A 24,213-nucleotide genomic window follows, 5' to 3' on the forward strand; every position below is an offset into this window, starting at 1 on the left:
ACAGCCCAGCACTGGGAGTTTGGAAAACACTAAACAAGTAATTGTGGAATGCAGACTGCCCAGGGAAAAAGCCCCTATGTATTTGGGAGGAAAAAAAAAAAAAAAGCATCTTCTTTTTTTTTGCTCTTTTCAGGTATGTGTGATATTTTGATACAGGTATTCAATGTGTAATGATCAAATCAGGGTAACTAGGATATTCATCACCTCAAATATTTATCTTTTCTTCCTGTTGGGAACATTCCAATTCTTCTTTTCTAGCTATTTTGAAATATACAATACGTTATGGTTAAGTATTATTTCCCTACTAATACAGCATCTTCTGAAAGCTGCCCGTCTTAGCTGATGACTGTTGTGAGGGTTAATTTTTATGATGGGACTGTCTGCTATTTCCTAAGTGCACCAGAGGAAAAGTGCATAAAAAGGAAAGAAAAAAATAGGAAATAAAATAGACTTATTTCCAAAATGTTGCTCTGTTAGCAACATTAAGGTGATATTTTGATGCTGAATTATTCTGAATCCACTAACTATCTGTACATCTTTGTACCTCTTTGTTCCTTCTTTCAGAATGCTGGAGGATGACCTTAAGCTAAGCAGTGATGAAGAGGAGAATGAACAGGTAAGATTCTCTTTTATGTCAGCATCCTTTGGAGGTGACACTGAGAACAGTGACCTGGTGGACTGTGCTGGGTATTAACCGAGCTGAATGGTGGCACTCCAGGATGCTGGTCTTTCGTCTGGTAAGTGTGAGCTTCTATGCAGTTGGGTCAGTATATTAAAATAGCTTGCCCACAATTTCCCTTAAGCCTTGAATTCTGTAATTTTTATGATGTTGAGACCACCAATGGGTATTACAAGGAAGCTAAGATCAGGCTTCCCTTAGAAATAGGGCCCTTTTTTTTTATTTTTATTTGTGTGTGTGTGTGTGTGTCTGTGTGTGTGTTTGTGTTTGTGTCTGTGTTTGTGTGTGTGTGTATGTGTGTATGTGTGTGTGTCTGTGTGTGTGTGTGTGTGTCTGTGTGTGTCTGTGTGTGTGTTTGTGTCTGTGTGTGTGTGTGTCTGTGTTTGTGTGTGTCTGTGTGTGTGTTTGTGTGTGTGTGTCTGTGTATGTGTGTGTGTGTGTGTTCGTGTGTGTGTGTGTGTGTGTAGCTAACTGGCCTTCTGGAGGTCAAACATATGACCTTAACCTCATCAGCATACAACAGGCAATCTGTAACATTAAATATTGAGAAGTCTTATACAGATATTATTAACATTGAGAAGGAGCAAACGTAGAGGTGAGCCAAAATGATGAATAAAAAATAATCATGCTCGGTATAGGCTGTTTGTCTTAAATGATAAATGTGCTTGAAATATTCTCCCCTGGTGTTGATTTATCAGCTCCAGACATCAGTTAGGGGGTTATAAATACTCTTCTGATCAGTCAGTTAAGGTGAAAAAATATCCACTTAACATTCATCACTTTCACTTCTGCATTTCAAGAAATGTTTGTATTTCAAAGCAAGTTTAAAAACACTAAAGACAGATTTTTCTACACTTCTGTTTTCTTTTTCTCATCCCCCCATGTTGCATTTTGTCAAGTTTAGATACATGCGATGGGTAGAAAGAAAATTCAGAGAGGCTTTTTTTAATAAGTCATTTTTGTATGCAGTACAAAATACTAATGCTATTCTATTGGTTTTGGAATAGTGAACTTAATAGAAAAGTATCATGAAATACTATGCAGATGATTTGCTGTCTAGACATGCAAATACAAATAACGTACAGAGAGAATAAGCAGAGGTTAAATAAAAGTCAAAGGAGAGGTTGGGCACGGTGGCTTACGCCTGTAATCCCAGCACTTTGGGAGGCCGAGGCTGGCAGATCACGAGGTCAGGACATCGAGACCATCCTGGCTGACGTGGTGAAACCCTGTCTCTACTAAAAGTACAAAAAGTTAGCCGGGCGTGGTGGCGGGTGCTTGTGGTCCCAGCTACTCGGGAGGCTGAGGCAGGAGAATGGCGTGAACCCGGGAGGCGGAGCTTGCAGTGAGCTGAGATCGCACCACCGCACTCCAGCGTGGGCGACAGAGCGAGACTCTCTCAAAAAAAAACAAGTCAAAGGAGAATTTCCAGTAAGAGTATGTGAGCAGAGCATAGCTATGAGGTCACAAAAAGAGGTTACTCATCTCATGGGAGAAACTGAGGCACCAAAAAGGGAGAAGAGCTTGAGGAGTCTGGAAACCAGATTGGCAAGTGGAGAATACCCAGTGGAAGAAGGTTAACTGGGCAAAGAAGGCCACTCAGGCTTTGAGTTTTTTAGAGATCTGTTGATTTGTTTCCAGGGCAGCCAGATACCTGCCACACAGCAATCTCAGCCGAAATGGAGAATGGCTTCACTCCTAATTTTGGCTTCTTATCTACATGACGATAAGCAAATGATTTCATCTCTTTGTGTTTTTTTCCCATTAAGTGGCCTGGATACATAGATTATGGATTAAATCATATCAAACATGTAAATTGTGTATGCTTTTTGTTAGAAAAAGGGTTCACAGACTATTTCAATCTGCAAACCTTTTTAAATTTGGAAATAATTTCCTGAGCTGTTTCCAGGAAGTATTTCCAGTGAAAACTCAATTTTAATAAACATTACTAATGACATACTATACATGTTCTCTAAGGCAGCGAGAGCTTTTAGTTGACTCATTTTGCTTTTTAAGCTACTCCCTTCCATTCTGTACTCACTGATAATATTGTGTTGTGAATGTACAGGTCAGATCCTTTATTCTTGCATTTAATTCCTAGGTAAATATACCTTCCTATTTTTGCAATAAAAGGAACTGACAGAATGAATAATTTTTATACAGTAATCCCTTTTTCCTAATTAAGACTCCAGACAGTGGTTTCACATATGATACTTTAAGTTATTGCTTCAACAGTAATTGCATTAAGTTGTCCTGCTTTGGCCTGTAATTATACCCCTGGTCTAATCACAAAATTGTAATTCCCATACTTTTAAACAAGACAAATGATACGGTATTTTTTTCTCTTCAAGACCAAACTATGTTTTATCCCTGAAACAGCATAGCGTGTGCACAAACACACACACACACACACTCATTCCCTGGCATTCTGAGATAATTGAACATTTAACATAAATGATTTTTCTAGATGTAAAATCAGAGTTTGCACCTTAAACCCAAAGTATGTTAAAAATCCCTTGCCTCAATAAACATGGTACAGTGTGTGAAAATCTTGAACCTTTTCTGACATTGTATCTGGCTGTCTTTGTGAATATTGGTCCAACCAGCCCATGTGCCTCTGTAATAAAGAGGTGTCTGTGAGAGCTTCAAGTTGGTATACCTGCCTGCCCTTCCTCAGATCACCTCAGACTTCGTGCTTTTGAACACTCCTATCTGAGGTTTCCTTTTCTCCCCATTGCCTTTGTGATCCTAAAGGTCAAAAGACAGTCTAGTTTAGTGGTTAAGAGCAGAGCCACCCCACTCCAGGGATTCAAATCCCCACTCTGCTACTTAGTTTTGTAACCTTGGCCCAGACTCTGAACTGCTCTCTGCTTCAGTGTCTCTGTTTGTAAAATTGGAATTAATGCTAGATCCCCAAGCCTGCCACTTCATCAAAACTTGAGGTCACCCATCATCTTCATGTCACTAGATCCAATAGCATTTTTTTGTGTATGTATATGTGTGTGTGTATGTATGTATGTACATACACACCTATACACACACACAGAGACGGAGTTTCACTCGTCACCCAGGCTGGAGTGCAATGGCAATGGTGCGATCTTGGCTCACTGCAACCTCCGCCTCCTGGGTCCCCGCCATTCTCCTGCCTTGCCTCCTGAGTAGCTGGGACTACAGGTACCCACCACCATGCTCTGCTAATTTTTTGTATTTTTTGGTAGAGACGGGATTTCACCATGTTAGGCAAGATGGTCTGGATCTCCTGACCTTGTGATCCACCTGTCTCGGCCTCCTGAAGTGCTGGGATTACAGGCGTGAGCTACCACGCCCGGCCAAAAAAAAATTTAATAGTTATAGAGCTCCTCAGATTATCTAATAGTCATAGGGCTATTAGATTATCTATTTCATACTGGGTGTGTATGGTACTGTGCTCTTCAGTAATAAGACTATCCGTGTCACTTAAGTTGTCATGTTTATGTAGATAGGGTTGTTTATAGTATTCCTTTATTATCCTTTTGACGACTGCAAAATCTATAGTGTCAGCCCCTGTTTCATTACTGATACTCATCATTTGTCTTCTTTCTTTTTTTATCAGTCTTGCTAGAGGTTTATTAACTATATTGATCTTTTGAAAGAACTAGCTTGTTGCATTAATATTATCTATTTGATTTTTCTGTTTCAGTTTCACTGATTTCTTATCTTCATTTCCCTCCTCTTGCTTGCTTTGGGTACATTTTTACCAGTTTCTAGTTTCTTGAGGGAGATTAGATTATTGATTTGAGATTCATTCTTTTTTATGATACAATAAGTATTTAGTGCTATATATTTGACTCTCAGTCATGCTATAAACTTTATCCCACAAATATTGATGTGTTATATTTCGTCGTCATTCAGTTCAATAAGACTTCTTATTTGACTCGTAGATTATTTAGAAATGTGTTGTTTAATTTTTAAGTGCTCAGAGATCCCTCTTAATCTTAATTTTTATTGGTTTCAAGTTTGGTTCCTTTATGGTCAGAGAACATAGTCTGTATGATTTCAATTCTTTTTTTTTTTTTTTTTTTTTTTTGGAGACAGAGTCTCGCTGTGTTGCCCAGGCTAGAGTGCAGTGGTGGGATCTCAGCTCACTGCAAGCTCCACCTCCCGGGTTTATGCCATTCTTCTGCCTCAGCCTCCCGAGTAGCTGGGACTATAGGCGCCTGCCACCTCGCCCGGCTAGTTTCTTGCATTTTTTAGTAGAGACGGGGTTGCACCGTGTTAGCCAGTATGGTCTCGATCTCCTGACCTCGTGATCCGCCCATCTCAGCCTCCCAAAGTGCTGGGATTACAGGCTTGAGCCACTGCGCCCGGCCGATTTCATTTCTTATACATTTGTTGAGGATTTTCTATCACCCAAGATATGGTTTGTAGTGGTATATGTTTTATAGGCACTTAAAAGAATGTATATTCTGCTGTTGTTGGTTAGAGAGTTCTATTAATATCAATTATATTTATCTTATTTGATGTTCTTTTGTATCTTTTCTGGACTTTCTGTCTAACTGCTCTATCTAATGTTGAGAGGTGTTGAAGTCTCTGGCTGTCATTGTGGATTTATTTCTTCTGTTTGATCAGGTTGTTTTCACATATTTCGCAGCTCTGTTAGTTGGTGTGTATACATTTAGGATTGCTATATTGTTGCTAGATTGACCCTTCTGTCATTATGTAATGACCCACCCTCTCTGATCATTTTCTTTGCTCTGAGGTCTGCTTTTTCTGATAACAGTATAGCTACTCCTACTTTCTTTTGGTTAATACTTTCATGATGTAACTTTTTTCCATTTTTTCACTTTCAGCCTACCAATATTGTTATATTTGAAATGAGTTTCTTATATACAACATATATTAATAGTTGTCATATTTTTATTCACTTTGCCAATTTCTGTCTTTTAATTGATACATTTAGACCATTTACATTTAATGTAATTATTGATTTGTTAAAGCTTATGTCTACCACTCTATTTTTTGTTTGGTTTCTTCCTGGTTTTTATTTTCTTTTTCTTTTTTATTGCCTTTCTGTGTATGCCTTAAAACTTTTGACTTCTATTTTGATTTGTCGGTAACATTTTTGTGTGTGTCTCTGTATAGCTTTTTTAGTGGCTATTCTAGGTATTATACTATATATACATAACTTATAACAGTTCACTGGTGCTGTCATTTTGCAAGCTTTCTCCCTTAATATCCTGTAACCTTGTTACAGAATTTATAATAATAGATAATACAAATGTAGTTTTCTGTCTTCCCAACATCATGAGTAAACAACCTGAATTTCACTGTGTATCTTATTTATCTTTATTTCTGTACCTCATGCCATGGCTGACTGACTTCTAGCAGAGAAACCTAAACTTCTCAATACCACGTCTGCACCCCTGCTTCCATCTTCACTTATCCTCCCCCGCTCTCCTTTTGTGAGAGGACGCTGCCCTGCTCCTATCCAAAGTTCATCCATTTCCTCAGAGCTGCTTAGAGACCTGTTCTTTTGATCTCATTATGCCCCATCTCTTTACCAGAAATGCTCCTCATTGGGCCCCCAATGACCTCCATAGAGCCAATTTTACTGGGCTCTTTTCAGTCCCCTGTCTTACTATATGACTTACAGCATTGAACACTGTTCATTACCCCCTTCTCTGTAGGAGTCTAACCCCACACTCTCCTGGTTTGGGTCCTGCCTCTCCGACTTCTCAGGCTCTTTTGCTGACTCTGATTTTCTCCCCAATGTTGGACACTTTCTGTGTTTATTCCTGACTTTTCTTCTCCATGTCTGTTCTCTGGGTGATCTCATCCATTCCTATGACCTTCAATTTTTATATACTGACAATTTCTAAAGTTATATGCACAACTCAGAATTCTCTTCAGAACCGCAAACCTACTTGACTTTTCCATTTGGATGTCTCACAGACATTTCAAATCCAGTCTGTGCCCAACTGGACTTCTGGCCTTTGCCACCGCTCTACCCAGACACACAAACATGTTCCTCTTGTTACTGTTCCCATTTCCAAAACTAGCACTGCCAAATTCCCAGCTGTTCAAGCCTAGAAACTTCAGACTCATCCTTGATGATTCCCTGTTCCTCACTCAGGTAGTCGCCTCATCTCTAAGTCCTATAAACTCAGCCTCTAAAATTAAATATTGGTCCATCTACCTCTTTCCATTCCCAGCTAGTCTAAACCAGTCTGGTATGAACTATCATATTTCTGTTCCCTGCCCTCTGTAATACAGCCTCCCCACAGTGATCTTTTAAAAATCATATCAAGTAATTCCTTGGTCTAAAATCTTAAATGGGTTTCCCATCCCACCTGGGATCCAATTCAGAGCCCTCGGCATGGCCAACACTACCCTGCACCATCTGGCTTTGTCCACGTCTCATCTTCACACTGAGCTCATTGGAAGCCCAGCCCTTCCCTCAGCTCCTGCAGGAAGCTGAGCTCAGCTGCCTCGGGGCCTCCATAGGCCTCTACTCCCTCATTTTCGCCTTGCTAACACCTACTCATGTTGGAGGTGCAGCATGACTTTCACTTCCTCAGGGATACCTCCCTCTCATCTAATCGACTCCCGGTTAGTCCTTCTCACAGTATCCTTCATCTTTTTACCTAAATCTCATCGTAATTTTAGTTACATGTTATGTTTACTTTTTCTAACTGTCTACAGCAGCTACACTGGAAGTTTCCTGAGGGCAGGGACTGTGTCTGGCACAGCAGAACTGCTAAATATTTGTTGAATGAATGCATGGATAAATGCATAGTGATGCCTTCAATTGAGAGTATTTCCCACTGTCCATTGTACGGTATCAAAGATGACCTTTGCTCTGTCTTTTGTTCCTTTTCCTGAACTCTATGATTTTTCAAATGAGTTCTGTCCAAACATCAAAAGTATTGACAGAGATGACAAAAATATAAGGCCCAATACCTTAAGTTGGCTGTAGATTAATACAAAAATAACCTATTTGAGAAAAAAAGCATTTATCCAATCTCCATGGAAATGTCTATAGCCACTTCTTAAAGATGCTTACATCAAGCTATATTGAAGTTACAAGTTTTCATAAGTTATCTCAAACAGAAGCCTTCAAAACCAAGAGACTGGGTTTCTCCACAGCCTTCCCTTTCAAGGATAACCAGATTTTGACCGTAGCCTCTAGTGCTGGGGTTGTGACTGGGTTTCCTTAGAAAGTTTACAGACATAAATGAAATGGAAGCATAGCCTTATGGTTGCACCTCTGGTTTTCATACCGGATGACGTTCCAACTGAAAATAGCACAAAAGATTTGAGAATCAGTTTTCTTATTTATGAGTAAATGAAAGGCATGGGATACCGGGAGTAATTTGTTTGATCTCCTTTCTGTAACTGTTGGTTTTAACAATTCCAAAAGCCAATGTTTTTATGAAACAGTGTGAAGGAATTAGAAGACTTATGACATTAAGTACTAAATAATAATAATAATAATAATAATAATAGATTAGGAAGGGAGTGATGAATTATATTGTAAGTCTTCCCATTTGGCAAAAAGATGAGCTCTGCCTCTCAAGTCAGGGTAAGCTTGGGAGGTTGGACACAAGCAAATATGCAGATGGCATTGCTATAGCTAAGGCGTGAGGAGAGGGACACATGATTAAGACTTTCCGCAAGGAGCAGCCGAGATAGTGTCAACTGCAGACAAGTTTTTCGGAGATGACAAACACATAGCTTAGGGAAAGGAAGGGACCAGAGATCTAAATTGAATGGCTGTGTACATGCCTGCAGCTTCCAGTATTTACGTTATCCAAACATACTGGGCAGTCTTTTCATTTTAACTATGTAACCACATTTTTCTCTTTAAATGAGCATGGTTTGTCCACTTTAACTGACTATGTTAATTTTACAGGCAACAATCATTGGATCTAATCCGTAGAGGGAAATTTCCCCATTGGCGTTAATTTACTTCTTGCACAATGAAAAGTTACCTTTTAATCCCCAATCAATGTTTGGAGAGCATGCAATTAATTTAATAGATATCTAGATCATTAACATAAATCTACAAATTAAAGAGCCAATTATTTTCTTATTTATAATGCATAGAGTAATAATCGTGTCTCTTAGAAATAATCTAAAGCCTCGCTTCATCAAGATATCAAGATGGTAGGTTAGGTTGCTCTGAGCACAAAATTGCAGTTCTTATTGCTGTTTCCTTTGGTTTCTTATGGAGCAGCACAAGAAACATTCCCATCTCAATTCTGTGTGCTTTACCGTAGAGATTACTGGATGACTCACATCAGTTTTGGGTGTACTATTAAAAGCAGATTGCCAATTGTAATGGAAGCTCTTCATTTTTTCCCTTGTTTCTTTTTAATATGACAATTGCATAACACAAAGCAGAGCTGTTAAAGTGTCTGAAAGCATTGACAGTACATGTCAATCAGTAACTAAATGAATTAGCTGAATGATATGCACACATGGAATAAAAACATAGGTTTTGCAGCCCAACTCTGCTTCCTTAGGTGCATTTTTCTTCTCAGGATCAGCTTGGCCTGTGAAAATTTATTACCCACAGAGTCAATCTGCATTCAGGCAGCCAAGTCTGAATAAATAGAGTCATTGTGCTTGTCTGGGATTTGTGGCTAGGGTTCATCCAGTCAGCGTGACATTCACATCCCAGGAGATTCGTAAAAGCCAACACCCTGGTATGTGCTCTTGAATCCTGCCAGAATTGTGTAGAATTATATAAACAGGAGTTGAAGCAGTAATCAGGACCAGGTTTGAGGGGCAAGGCTCCAAAATCAAGTTTCTCCTACGTTAGAAATGAACTGTATTGTCAATGTTATTTGCACACAAACGAGCTAGACAGGTTTTGCAAAAAACTGAGCATAGTCTCAAATACCTGCTAAGTACCAAACATCATGTAAGATGCTGGCTTGTTGGTCTTAATGAATTACACATTAGTAATATTCATGATGATAACTTAACCACAGATATTTTAAGTAGATGTTCAATGCCAGGAAATCCTTTGCCCTAATGGATCATACAAAAAGTATATATTAAATATATAAAACCTGATAGCAACATAGTAAAAAAGAATACTGTATGTTCGTTTTTCTTTTTAGTCTTGCATTTTATGTTATGCCTGAGCTAAATACCCAATCTGTTCATAATAACTAATTGATTTCTATTAATATGGAAACAGAACAATAACTCCAATTGAAAACTGCCTATCAAAACTTTTTCGCATCCGTATATGAAGTAATCATATATTTGAACCTCCCATCATAATCAGTGAAACTCAGATGTTCAGCAGAAGGTTTGGTTTGTTTGTTTAACCATCCTAAAGCTTTTAATTAAGTAATTGCTTTTTTTTTTTTTTTTTTTTTTTTTTTGACAGAATCTTGTTCTGTCGCAAGGCTGGAGTTCAGTGGCGCCATCTTGGCTCACTGCAACCTCCACCTCCCGGGTTCAAGCGATTCTTCTGCCTCAGCCTCCTGCATAGTTGGGACTACAAGTGTGCGCCACCACACCCAGCTAATTTTTGCATTTTTAGTAGAGATGGGGTTTCACTGCGCTGGCCAGGATGGTCTCAAACTCCCGACCTCAGGTGATCCACCTGCCTCAGCCTTCCAAAGTGTTAGCATTATAGGTGTGAGCCACCGAGCCTGGCCAGTAATTGTATTTTATAAATAAAATTTACTGTCACCAGAAGCAAACACAAAATTATTTTATTTTATCATGGCACTGTTTATAAACATTTGCAAAAAGCACAAGCATAGGTAGAAATATACAAACATGGAATTGCCTTTTTTTCATATTAATGGACTAGAATTTCCAGAATTGAAATGGTCAGTCAACTTAAACATCACTGAGCACAAAGGCTCACAACCTGTTTCCTAAAATATGTTCTCATTGAATCTCCTCTGGAGACTCAACAGAGATTTATGGAGATTTAGTTGTGTCCAACCAGCCTGGGCCATGGGATATGCCTAATTTCAGCCTGAGGACCCTGAATGGAAATCTGGAAAATGTGAAAATTATATAAAAATCAAAACGTGATCCATCAAATTAGGGCAAACATACAGTTAACACAAAAATGGGAAACCATTGCCTTTGTTACATTGAAGAATTCATAAAAGGATCTACATTTTTGAAAGTAAGCCAAGTTTTTGTTAATGGTGGATAGCAATACCACCAACACAGACTCTCCATTCAGGAGCCAGGAGAGGGGCTAGGCATCATTAGTTGATAGGCACACTTTTCTCAAACACAGCTGCCAGCAGGGTTGCTAGTTGGCAGAGGAAGTGGAATTCTCCCTCCAGGGGACATTCCTATTTAACTCAGAGGAATAGCCCTTTGTCCCATGACTTCAGTGGTTTTTTCCTTCAGTCGCTTTTTAGGAAGTGAAACCCTGCAAGAGATGTTGTTCCTTGGAGTATACGCTGTCCCTCATATCCAGGCATGGGCAGTGTCACATAGTAAAGGATTTACTGACAGTTACTCAGGTGTTTGGTCCAGATACACAGTTATAAAGTTGAGTTTTTGTTTTTGATTTTCCAAAGCTTCTCCGGGTACAGCTGGTTATCTCATAAGCCCAGCTTTTCTCAGGAGACTCTCTTAGCCTGTTGTTTCTACGTGGAGGAAAACCACGTGTGTTCATTCAAGGTCCCGTGGCACTTCCCAATTCCATCCCCACCAGATCTGCAGCCAAAAGGTTGTGTTAATTAAAACAAGACCATCTTTAAGAAGCAGACCAGATAGTGGCTAGAATGTTAGGCCCCCAGACATGGTCATCTGCACACTAGAAAACCCTGCACGCAGTGGTTCCAGTGGAGAGATCTGATTCTCCAGAGAGATCTGATTCACACTATTTCTCTGAGTACCTCTTCTTTCAACCTGGATTTGTTCTTAAAGTTCAAGGCATTTCAAAGAAGACTGTGTGATTATTATACATTACATGCGAAAGCACTTTCACATATAAATCGTAAAGCACTGTTCACTTGAGAGGTGAAAATCCTAATAATAGTAATAACACACTCAGAACTGGTTCAGCTTTCTCTGGTATAATTGGTTTGCAAAGTGCAATTAGGAGAATCTCTCCTAATCATTGCAAACCTGTTTTTACCTTCAAATATTGCTATGTTGCCTGAGTAAAAAAGGTTTAAATGAAACATAAAGCCAGACTTAGATTTAAGTTCTTCAAGCACAGATTGCATTTTTAACAAAATTACCAAAACGTTTTGTGTTATTTTCATCTGGTCTTTCTACAAAAACAAAGTAGCATTTGTATTTCACAATTTAGGCCCTAGTTGCTCTCATAATACTCAACCACCTGCCAAGGCCAGTGGAAAGTGGACAGGACTCTGCCGAAGCATCATATTGCGATCGCATAAGGACTTTTTCAAGGTCCAAAATGTATTTGGCAAACTCAACAAAATAGGAAGTGACTAATCCCAGTATCCACCTGCTGAGCCAAAGATGAAAAAGCCATTAATGGGCATCGCCATCTTGGCCTTGCTCAAGGTCTGGCCTGCACTGAGATTGCCCTGGGAGATGAGTTCCAGGAACCTGTGGATGACCAAAGCCCAGACGAGCAGGCCACAGAGTCACGATGGAACCCGCCGTACTTAGTGCTTTCATCTGGTGGAGGGACTGGACCCCGAAGCACACAGTTTCTGTGCACACAGGTCTTTTTGTGCTAGGACTTTTGATCCATTGCCCGAGCAGAACCTAAATAGTCTAGGCTGTGATGAGGAGCTACGTTGGTATCACCTTTATGCAAAGCTTCATCGTGTGCATGCGATCGCCCCACAGTCCAGTCACTCTGACATGTCATCTCTTCTGCATTAAATCCCACCAAGGCTGGAACAATCTGGAAGGACAAGTCAACTGTCACTTTTAGAACTTAGCACTTATTACTGGTGATTTACTTTCTATTTTTTCCCCTAAAATTGTATGTCACAGACCTCTAGAAAAGACCTGCCCATTCTAGTGACATCTGGAAGCCAAGGCAGCTGTCCAGAAAGTAAACCACCTCCTCACTTTGACCAGCATCACCATCTGCACTCCACATTTAAACTTCCATTCCTAAGAACCGGGAGTTGAAATGCATATACTACCTGCATTGTATCTCCTAGCAGCTCAGCCAGCATTGGGTCCGATGGCTACTCTTGTTTGTTTGCTGTCACTTTGAAATTGTAGCTAGACAGGCACATGTATGCGTGTGTGCACATCTGGAAGGCACAATTGCCTAGCCAAAACTCAGTCCCAGAAACCATGTTTCAGCCACCTGCTTCTGAGAACAGGCAGCTGAGCCTGGATCTTCCACCAGCATCCAACAGCACCAGTAGGTTTGCCCACTCTGCCAGGTGAATCTTCAGTGATGTTTGCTCCTACCCAGACCTCACCCAGCAGGTACTTCCTTTACATAGTTCTGTCATGATGAGCCCTGGAGGTAAAAAAAAAAAAATTCTTCCCCAGAAGATTTTGACAAGGGCTGAGATCAACAATAAGGATATAACCCTCTTGAGAAAGAGCAGTTAGTCTCAGAAACCTGAAATCCTCCCATCTCCTTTGCCAACACTTGTCTAAGAGGTGATTCCTATTATTCCCCTTGACTAGCACCCCCAGATAAAGGTTTCCCCAGTGTCTGTTAGCATTCACCCAGTGTCTTGGCAGTCCTCTTCTCACCGAGACTGCCACAATTCAGAATTCACCTAGTCCCGTCTGTTTTCAACCTCCAGCCACAGGAGTCCACAGTGAGGCTAAGGCAGAATGGGGCTGCTTTGTGGAGCCCTCACTGGCCTGGTTCCTTTACTTACTGGCTCTGAGACCATAGGCAAGCTAATCTTCCTGGACCTCTGTTTCCATATCTTAAATGCACTGGACAAAAATATTAAAGTAGATTAATGTAAAATATTTTCTATGAATATAAACATTAGTATAAAATTATGAAAGCAAGCCTGGCCAACGTGGTGAAACCCCATCTCTACTAAAAAGCAACTATAAAAATTAGCCAGGCGTGGTGGCAGGCACCTGTAATCCCAGCTACTCAGGAGGCTGAGGCAGAAGAATCGCTTGTACCCAGGAGGCAGAGGTTGCAGTGAGCTGAGATCGTGCCATTGCACTCCAGCCTGGATGACTGAGCGAAACTCCATCTCTAAAATAAAATAAAATTAAAAATTCCTCCTTATCCCTTCCGGAACCCTCATCTCCATTCCCCTCTCTTCAGGAATGTTCTTTATTTGTATTGCTGACACTTTTTTTTTTTTTTTTTTGCAATGCTTATTTAGATAATAGAAGAAAAGGAGTACAGGAAGAAGTTAGGAAAGTTGATTTACGTAAGAAAAGGCAGGGAGCTATCTATGGAAGAAGAGATCTAGAAGGTGGGAAGAGGAGGAAGAGGTGAGAATGGTGCCCTGGAAATTTAGGGGAGAGGATAAGGAGAAAGAAAGGAGATTTCTGCCTCCTCTCTGAAAAGGAGAAGAGACTGGACAACTGCCACAGGGTGTGGGACTTAGAAAAGGCAGAGAGTGGGCTGGGCACGGTGGCTCACGCCTGTAATCCCAGCACTTTTGGGAGGCCGCGGTGGGAGGATCACATGAGGTCAGGCGTTTGAGACCAGCCTGGCCAACAAGGCGAAACCCCATCTCTACTAAAAATACAAAAATTAGCCAGGCGTGGTGGCGCACACCTGTAATCCCAGCCACCAGGAGGCTGAGGCAGGAGAATTGTTTGAACCTGGGAGGCAGAAGTTGCAGTGAGCCGAGATTGTGCCACTGCCCTCCAGCCTGGGTGACAGTGAAACTCCATCTCAAAAAAAAAAAAAAGAAAAAAAGGCAGAGTACAGAAGATTCAGAGGGTTTTACAATATTTTACACAGTCTGTTTCTTCCTTGGCCTTCTCTTTTCAAGAGACATTGATATTTACGTTCTTTTTCCAGGCTTCTGTAGCATATCTGTGTTTCTTTCTGATGCAACACCATGTTTGGACTGGCCCTGAGACAGCCCTAATTTATTTGGGTTACGTGTAAAATAGGGATAGATTCACAGCAGACTGCTAATGGTAGTATCACCACAGTAGTGAGATGGAGGTGGTGGTTGTTTTGGTTTGTTGGGTTTGTTTTTTACTTGTTATATGTGCTATTTTTTTTCTGCAGTGAACCTATACTACTTAGTACGTGTAGAACAATTTAACGCCCCCACCCGGTGTGTATCATATGCATGCAATAAAGAAGAAGTTTGAAATCTGAAGGCTTTTAGCTAGATGTTACATATTGTTATTTGTATGACTCTGTTTTCTTTTTCCCAGAGCAAACTAGAAGTGTTGAGAAGGAGGTAACAAACAGAACCTAGCCCATAATTAATGGCAATGGATTTTTGTGACTATATTCTTTAGAAGGACAAAATAGTTATGTTTAGAACAGAAAGGAGAAAGATTAGTAACTTTACCACCTGTCCAGTGAGGATCATGTATAGTTTAATAATCCCTAATCTAGTACCTTGAGAGAAATTTTTGCTGAAAAAAAGTCACAAGAAAAAAAATAAATTTCTTACAAGCAGAATTAGAGAGAATACCATTTTAATTTTTTGCAAAATAACAGTTCAGCGACAATTTGTCAGATCCTTTGCCCTAAAAGAGTAATTGACAATTGAAGATGTATGTGTCACACGCGTCCGTGTGAAGAGTCCACCAAACAGGCTTTGTGTGAGCAATAAAGCTTTTTAATCACCTGGGTGCAGGCTGGCTGAGTCCGAAAAGAGAGTCAGCGAAGGGAGATAAGGGTGGGGCCATTTTATAAGATTTGGGTAGGCAAAGGAAAATTACAGTCAAAGCGGGGGTTGTTCTCTGGCGGGCAGGAGTGGGGGTCACAAGGTGCTCCGTGGGGAAGCTCTTTGAGCCAGGATGAGCCAGGAAAAGGACTTTCACAAGGTAATGTCATCACTTAAGGCAAGGACCGGCCATTTTCACTTCTTTTGTGGTGGAATTCATCAGTTAAGGTGGGGCAGGGCATTTCACTTCTTTTGTGATTCTTCAGTTACTTCAGGCCATCTGGGCGTATGCGTGCAAGTCACAGGGGATGCGATGGCTTGGCTTGGGCTCAGAGGCCTGACAGCATGCCTGTTTCAAAGCAGACATTCCTTTGGGAAAAGAAAAGGAATGCTTAATTTGTGATTGTACTAACAGAAGCTTGACTAAACTTCAGAATCCACATCAAAGAATGAAGCCTCGTTACCAGTTTGATGGCCTCATCCTCTGACACAAAAGCTTTCTGAAATGAGGTTGAATCAAAAGAATGAATGAGTCAAAGGCTAATTCATCATCCTCCAAAAGGTTCACTATTACAGCTTGGTCATCTGCTGACAATTGTCAAGCATTGGTGCACCCAGAGCTATGGGCTGCACCTTGTGCCAAGGGTTATTCAGTCCTATAACTGGTACCACTTCCTGTCCTCAAGGAACTGATATCTAGCCTCCCTAAGCCTGGCCCTTTATGGAGTTAGTGTCCAGCTGCTACTCCCTATAGGACAGTGATGCCACATCTCTTAAACTGTGACTTGCCCCCGAGAATCTGGCTTAGGGCTAGATATCACCCACCCTGTATCATGGCGAACACTAATAAACTCACGCATGGTCATGGTCTTCTTGCCATCATCCTCCCACTTCAGAGTGACCTCTTACCACCCCCACACCAGTCATGTGTCCCATAGCCCTCCTCCAGCATCCTTCAGGGCCCCTCTCACCCGTAATGTTGCTTTCCTGGTGTTCAGAATGTCCTGCCCTGCAGGGTGCCACGTATCTTCTGTGTCCTCCGTAGAGCTTTATCCTGGACAGGGACTGTCCCTGTGGCTCCCTCTCACGTGGTCCTCACACCTTTCTCTTCTTGCTCCTGACTGATAGCAGCTGCCTACGTTTTCATTTGTGATGGCAAAAGCCTCCAGGGCCTAGAAGAGCCACATGCTTTAGAGCAGGGAGAACCACGAAGTGGATGTCACATGTGGGTGTATCTCTAGGGAGTGAAATGTCCTAGAAATGCTCAACAAAAATGGGTATGCCTCTCTCAGTCCTCTCAGATTTGACTTGCCAAATTAGAGCCTTCCCTGACAATCTGGCCTCACGTAAGGCCCCCAGATCACTCTGTTGATAACAGGATCCACCTTATGAGATAATGTTGCCTATGCAAACTTCATCTGGTGTGGTCACCCCTAGTCAGCATTTTTCTCAGGATATACTAAGTGCTTAATAAATGTTTGCTATTGTCTATCAGATTTCTAGTAGACATAAACAAACCTAAGCAACGTGGGGAAGCAGAAGATAGTCAAATATTTTTCAAAGAGGAAAGTGTACCCAAGTATTTAAACAAAGCAAATAGGGAAATAATACACAGATATGAAAAATATATATTTCCACAAACCTCTTAGATTGGAGATAGTGGCAAATAGCAGTAGTATTTGCCATCCCCCGAGGTTACCTGCTCACATCTTGTAAGTGTTATGGGTTGAGAGAGAGCTCTTTTAGGTGGAGGGAAGATGAGTGAGGATCTCTGCCGTCAGTGTCCTTGTAAGGAACTTGGGAAACCAAAACTGAAATTGTCATGAAGCAGACGGCATGCTCCCCAAAAATGACTGGAATCCAGGGCTACCCCATGGTACAGACTAGGAGCACATGGAGAGGAGCTTGAGAATTTTTACAAAAGAGTTCAACACCTAACAGAAAGGGCGAGCTAGGCCTCCGAGTGTCTGCGGTGAACAGAGGGAGGAGCCGATGGACAGAGAGCCAGAAAATCACACAAGCATCTGCTGGACTCAGCATTAGGAATTGGAGGGATTCGTCCTCTGCTGACCCCGTGCAGCCCTGTGCTTTCGTTATTGGCATGGTCCTCCGGCCCTGAGGTCTGCCTTCTTGTCATGATCTTATTTAACAGGTTTATAAGCAGCAAGGCATATTTGCACAGAGCAGTCCTTATTAGAACGACTGCACAGCCCCATGTGCCCGGAACAGCCAGATTTGCTCATTTTGTCTCTGACTCCAGTCTGGTTAGCATCCCCTTCCACTCTCAAATTTGTTCTTATTTGGATGATAAATTATATTATCATCCTTGACTCTGCCCAACCCCTGTAGAGAATAGGTTGAGGTCAAAGTGGGCTGAACAAAATGCTTCCTAGGCAGCATTTATTTCTAGGAATCCACACATGCAAAATACTCGTTATTACTGAGGAAAAAACAGGAGTAAGAATTTTTCGTTTGTCTTGCAAATATTACTAAATGGGTTGAAAAATACTAAATGGAAGCCTGCAACATAAACAGTTAAGAGACCCATTAGCTAGGACTAAAGTGAAAAACAATGGCATAAAAGTGAAGATAATGAAACATAAAATTGCTTATAGATGTGGAAGGAAATTAAACTGTGAAATAAATTAATAAGTACAAGTCTCAACTGAAAAAGAACAGCAAAAAAGTAAGGCTTTACGAATATAACTTGTATAAAAATATGTGATTGGGTCTAAATTTTACAGTGTGCTTCAGTAACAGTAAAGCACAAACTAAGATTGGCTGCAAGGGCATTTATTCAAGTACTTGAATATGGATACAACATCCTATCACAGGTGCAACAAGCTGATTAAAATCCCTGTGCAGAGATACCTCCTTTATTGTCAGCAGAATAAATCTGATACTATTGATAGCAAAAATGGAGATTACTGACATCCATAATGAAAACACAAAGATATATCCCAACCAGTTGAAACCTAAATCTTTTTCTCTTAGAACAGTAGCGAAATGTAGATCCAGAGACCTCAATCCATTTTTATGACTATTATTGATGTTTCTTACTTAATTGGCATTTTAATAACTTCAGTCTCATGTATCCAGCTAGCTACTCAGAGTCACCACTGAAACATCTTGTAGGCAACTTTAACTTCACATACTCAACACTCAATTCTACCTTTGCCCCCTGCTCTTATACCCCCAGTTTAATCCACTTAACAAGTGGATCTCCATCCATACCAGGTTCCCAAGCCAGAAACCTGGACCTCACACCTCACACCTCTCCCTGGCCTGCCACGTCCAGTCAGTCACCTGTTCCCTCAATCAGACCTTCACAGTGTAACACAAGCTCTCTCCATCTTCCCTACTACCATGCTCTTCTCTTGCCCACATCACTGCAATAACCTCAAACTTTGTCCCTTCCTACCCAATTCCATTCATCATGCAGAAGCCAGCGTGATGTTTGAAAAATCTTATTGCCTCACTCCCTACTATTTTTTAAAATTATATAATAGATTCACAGGAAGTTGCGAAGAACATGTAAGCAAGCCCCATGCATGCTTCACCCAGCTTCCCCTAATGTCAACCCTTCGATGACTTTCTATTGTCCTGTGGTTAATAGCTAAAATACTTCACTTGACCTCTAAAACCCTTGGGATTGGCCTCATCTTGCTCCGCTGCTATCCCTACCGCTTGCTGAACTGCAGCACGGTGGCATCTTGTAGTTCTTCAACTGAGCCAGGATCTAGGCCAGCTCCTGACCTTTGCTCCCAAACTAGAGCTTCCCTACCTAGAGCCCTCCCTTCTCTCCTCACCACCTACCCGCATTTCTCTGATCTGAGCATTTTTCTTTATCCTTTAAGCTTTGTTATTTCTTACTTAGTAAGCCTTCATGGACACTCATTCCAAACACGGTTTCCTTCATTAGTTGGTTTCAGAGCACCCTGTCCTCTTCAGCCATGCCCCTTGGAATGTAGACTGTTTTGTGTGTGTGTGTGTGTGTGTGTGTGTGTGTGTAGCTTTTCATGCCTGCCGCACCTCTAGACACTAAGCATAACATGGCAAGGGCTTTGTTGTGACTGTCACCCAAGCCAAGTCCAGTGCTTGCACATAGTAGGTGCTTCAGACTGAATTACAAACCTGTCTGGGCGTAAGTTCTGTTTCTATCAAATAAGAAATGGGATCATTCTGAGAGCCCTCTGAATTTCAGCCTCTCCCTTTGTTTTCCTCCCCACTCCAGGATCCATGAACTTGTTCAGTGCTTGACCCAATTACAGTAAGGGCATTTAATTTCCTCTTTGATTTCCCTTCAATAACAGATTGTGACTTGTAATTCATTTAGCATATATTGAAACCTGAATATCTACTGATTGTATTCCCAAGCAACAAGCTTGCTATAATAAAGACAGAGAAAATATGTCATCTCTTGAGGAGAACCTGAAAATGGCAATTTCTGGCAGAAAAAAAAGAACATGTTTTGTCTCATAAACTGGAGCTTAGAGTCATTCATGAATGAATAATGAACTCAGGAAAGATCAATGACATGTTCTCTTAACCCTCTCAACCTATTTTGCTGAGAACTGAATAAAAGGAAAGTTGCAGGGAAGAGATGATGAGAGATTTAGGAAGAGAAAAATATAGTTGCTGTAATGGATAACTCTTGAAGGAATGAAATTGGGCGATTCATCTAGTTTACTATGAATACTTTTTCAAGTTTCAACCATGAGTCACCTAAGTCATTTTTTCTTTGCCATTTAATTCCAATATTTATTTGTTTTATTATTTTCCAATAGTAAAATAAAATAGTGTACAAAAAATGAAGTTTTTTTTTTTAAAGAGAGGAGTCAGTAAAAACATCTTGGTGGTCTTTGCTGTGGTATATGACACACAATTAATATAATGCCATAAAGGGTTTTTCCCTCAAGGAATTATTTTAAACATCTAACATAAACTCCTCTTCTTTCATAATAGATGATGAGTTTTTGTAAAATTTTTAATGATGTAGAATAACTGCAAATTCAGTAGCACAGTGAAAATCGGTCATTAAAAAATAGCAGAGCAGGCCGGGTGCAGTGGTGCATGCCTATAATCCCAGCACTTTGGGAGACTAAGGCGGGCAGATCACTTGCGGTCAAGAGTTCGAGACCAGCCTGCCTAACATGGTGAAACCCCATCTCTACTCAATACAAAAAATTAGCTGGGTGTGGTGGCATGCGCCTGTAATTCCAGCTACTGGGAGGTTGAGGCAGGAGAATCGCTTGAACCAGGGAGGCAGAGGTTGCAGTGAGCCGAGATCGTATCACTGCACTCCAGCCTGGGCAGCAAGAGCAAAACAACATCTCAAAAAAAAAAAAAAAAATAGCAGTGCAGGCAATTGATGGTGCTAAGTACCACGGTGTTGCATGCATGGTAGCATACATCATGTGACAGATTGGAAGAGTGAAGAATGACAGGAGAACACTGCTTAGTGCCCGGTAGGGTGCTCTGTCTCTCAGCCCAGAAGGACCTTTTGTTCCCAGCATCACGCCAGTCTGCTAAAGGAAAGCAGCCCTTGCTCCAGGCTTCCAACTCAGCTTATATTAGAAGACGGGGCTAACATCAATCCTGTGGCGTTGCCAACAGGTACCGCCACCTGGGATGCCTCAATTCCTAGGCACTCCAGTGGTGGCCAGGCAGCAGTGTTTCTTGCTTTTTGTTTGTTTGTTTTCCTTTTGCTTTTTAAATCATTTTCTGACAAGCTGCACACCAACAAGCGCTGTTTCCGTATCACAGAAGTCAGCAGGAATTGTTTGGAGGCGGGAGAGAAAAGAGTCAATAGCCTTTTAACATATTGACAGCCTTGGTCCATTTCCATGGCTAAGGGGAAATTCAGATGCCATGTTGAAGGTTTCTATTGAACTTTTAGTCACACCTCTTACGATTTCTGTTATTCCAGGAATAGCCAGTCTCTGATGGCTCCTGCTGAGATAATGTTAAGAGACAATACTAATAATACATTCCCCCTTTCTTTGGGGCAGTTCAAAAATACTTCTTGTGTATTCAGCCAGTCAGGAGTAGGGAGTTAAGTTCAATTCAAGTATCACTGCCCAAAGTAAAAGCCGTCTTGCTGAGTGAGAGGGAAACTCTCCAGGAGACAAACCTGCCAGCAGTGATGCCACCTGTTGCCTGCTGGGTGCGTTTTATCAGCATGCTCTGGGCTGGCTCCCTGGAGGAGCACAGGAGAAGGACTGAGGGGAGACTGAAGCACCCATCCCTGGAGGTGTCTGCGTGGGCTCCTCGGGCTCCAGTCCTCTTCCCCTGCCTCTCGCTGCTCCCTCGGCTCTTTATCAAGAAGATCGGTAGATCTGCATTTTTTTAATCTGTTGAGGTAATCCTATGACAGTGGAATGCCAGGACAAGGGGTCTCCATTTAGAATCTAGGGAATGAGGAGGGGACAGTAACCCCTTGGATTGTCCACAGGAGCCTGGACACGGACTGACTGTCTCTTTCAGCACCCCATTCAGATGAGGAAAGGGTGGTTTGGAAACTACGTTGGAGGTTGAAGGCCAGACGCAAGGCAAATGATTGGTGAAACGTGTCCCACAATGTCGGACTCTCCACCCCCGGCTCAACAGACTAGATGGTTTCCTAATTCAGTGTTGTTGCATCACTTATGGAAGTTGTCTCAGTTCCTCTTACCTTTGCCAGGCCCTGGAGCTCACGTTCCCTACGTCCCTTCTTTCGGCTCTCCTTTCATTCCTACTCTGCCGCGCTGTTTCTCTGCGGACACCCTTTGTCATTTTAAAGGGACAATTCTTCGTCGTACAAGGGACCTTCCTGCTCTCTGAAGGGCTTTAGTATCCCTGGCCCCAGACGCTAACTTCTATTATTGATCCCCCTCATGAATGTAATGCACAGAAACACCCTCATCAATTCCAGACACCCAGGGTTTGGGAGTCATGGGTGCCCTGGTTGAGAGCTGCTGCCAGAGGCTGGGACAGGCCCCTGCTGTGCCATCTAACCCAGTACTACCGATGCCTCCTCTCTCCTGACCACATCCCTCCTTGTCTTTAAAATTAGGCTCAGATTTCAGTGGGAAGGCTTCCCTGACTGATTCATCCCTCTAACATTTACTCAGCAGATATGTACGGACACCTGCTCACTGTTCCAGGCACCGTTTGAGGAGTGGCCACCCATCCCTGCTCCTTCCTGACACTGCCCCACCTGAATCTTTCATGGGCCTGTTATTCTAAAAGTGTACCGAGGTCATCCAGCTCCTACCTAGGAAGGAGCTTTTCTGGGACAATGACTACTGCTACTTTTATTTTTATCCCAAGATGTGAAACTGTCACCAAGGGTATATTTTATTTCCATAACAGGGAAAATGGTTCTGAGGTGTCATTTTTTTCTAACTGGAAGATTCTGTTTTTCCTGATATCTGAATGTGATGGGGGATCAGCATGACAAGTATTGTGAGTTCCTTGGTCAACAGTAAGCGTAGGCCAGGTGCAGTTGCTCACACCTGTAATCCCAACACTTTGGGAGGCAGAGGTGGGTGGATCATTTGAGGTCAGGAGTTCGAGACCCGCTTGGCCAACATGGTAAGACCCTGTCTCTACTAAAAATACAAAAATTAGCTGGACATGGTGGCAAGCACCTGTAATCCCAGCTACCCGGGAGACTGAGGCAGGGGAATCACTTCAACCTGGGAGGCAGAGGTTGCAGTGAGCTGAGATCACGCCACTATACTCCAGCCTGGGCAACAGAGAGAGACTCTGTCTCAGAAAAAAAAAAAAAAAAAAACAGTAAACGTGACTTGTGCATCATGCAAGGAGGAAAGGACCATTGCACACTCCTTGTTTCCCGGTGCATGCTGAGTAGACCTGGTCTGCTGACCTCCCAATCATGACTTCTGAGACAGACAGCATCGTATGCCATCTGCCTTCCTTGGCCTCATTGGGCCCAGAGATAGAAGGCAAATGGGTGAAAAATAGAATAGCCAGAGAAAAGGAAAGCAAGTACAAACTTGGGAGAATCTGATGGAGAACTGGAGCCTTTTTTTTTGAGACAGACTTTCACTGTTGTTGCCCTGGCTGAAGCACAATGGCGCAATCTCGGCTCACTGCACCCTCCGCCTCCCGGGTTCAAGAGATTCTCCTGACTCAGCCTCCCAAGTAGCTGGGATTACAGGCATGTGCCACCACGCCTGGCTAGTTTTGTATTTTTAATAGAGATGGGGTTTCTCCATGTTGGTCAGGCTGGTCTCAAACTCCCAACCTCAGGTGATCCACCCGCCTTCGCCTCCCAAAGTACTGGGATTACAGGCATGAGCCACTGCGTCCAGCCAAAATGGAGCCTTTTTCATATTTTTTCTTTTAGTTTTTTATTTTGGGAAATTTCAGCACACATACTCACATTAATTTTAGTAGACGAAAAAAAACAAAAAACAAATCAATACATTTTCAATACAAAATGAAAGTTTTGTTCATCTCATGTAGGGAAGTGGCCAGAATAATATAAGAACCTGCCCTGTGCTCTTCGCCTAACATCAGCAGTTCTCAACCCAGAGTCATCTTATCTTATGTGTGTGCCCACTCACTCTGCCCTTCTCCCACTGTATTTTTTGTATTTATTTTATTTTATTTTATTTTATTTTATTTTATTTTATTTTATTTTATTTTATTTTATTTATTTTTTTGAGATGGAGTTTTGCTCTTGTTGCCCAGGCTGGAGTGCAGTGGCGTGATCTTGGCTCACTGCAACCTCTGCCTTCCAGTTTCAAGTGATTCTCCTGCCTCAACCTC

The 24,213-nt window shown here is 41.8% G+C and overlaps 1 protein-coding gene across 3 annotated transcripts in view; it reads left to right on the plus strand.

The window, feature by feature from the left end:
* Positions 1 to 24,213, plus strand: part of AFF3 (AF4/FMR2 family member 3) — a 630,275-nt gene that overhangs the window by 494,814 nt on the left and 111,248 nt on the right. For all 3 annotated transcript variants that reach the window (XM_023211385.2, XM_023211386.2, XM_023211387.2), the window contains one exon: positions 565 to 616. In XM_023211385.2, the coding sequence (XP_023067153.1) occupies positions 565 to 616 (52 nt within the window). The remainder of the gene's footprint in view (positions 1 to 564; positions 617 to 24,213) is intronic.

Source organism: Piliocolobus tephrosceles, chromosome 15 (assembly GCF_002776525.5).
Source record: "Piliocolobus tephrosceles isolate RC106 chromosome 15, ASM277652v3, whole genome shotgun sequence".
In the NCBI taxonomy this organism is placed as follows: Eukaryota; Metazoa; Chordata; class Mammalia; order Primates; family Cercopithecidae; genus Piliocolobus; species Piliocolobus tephrosceles.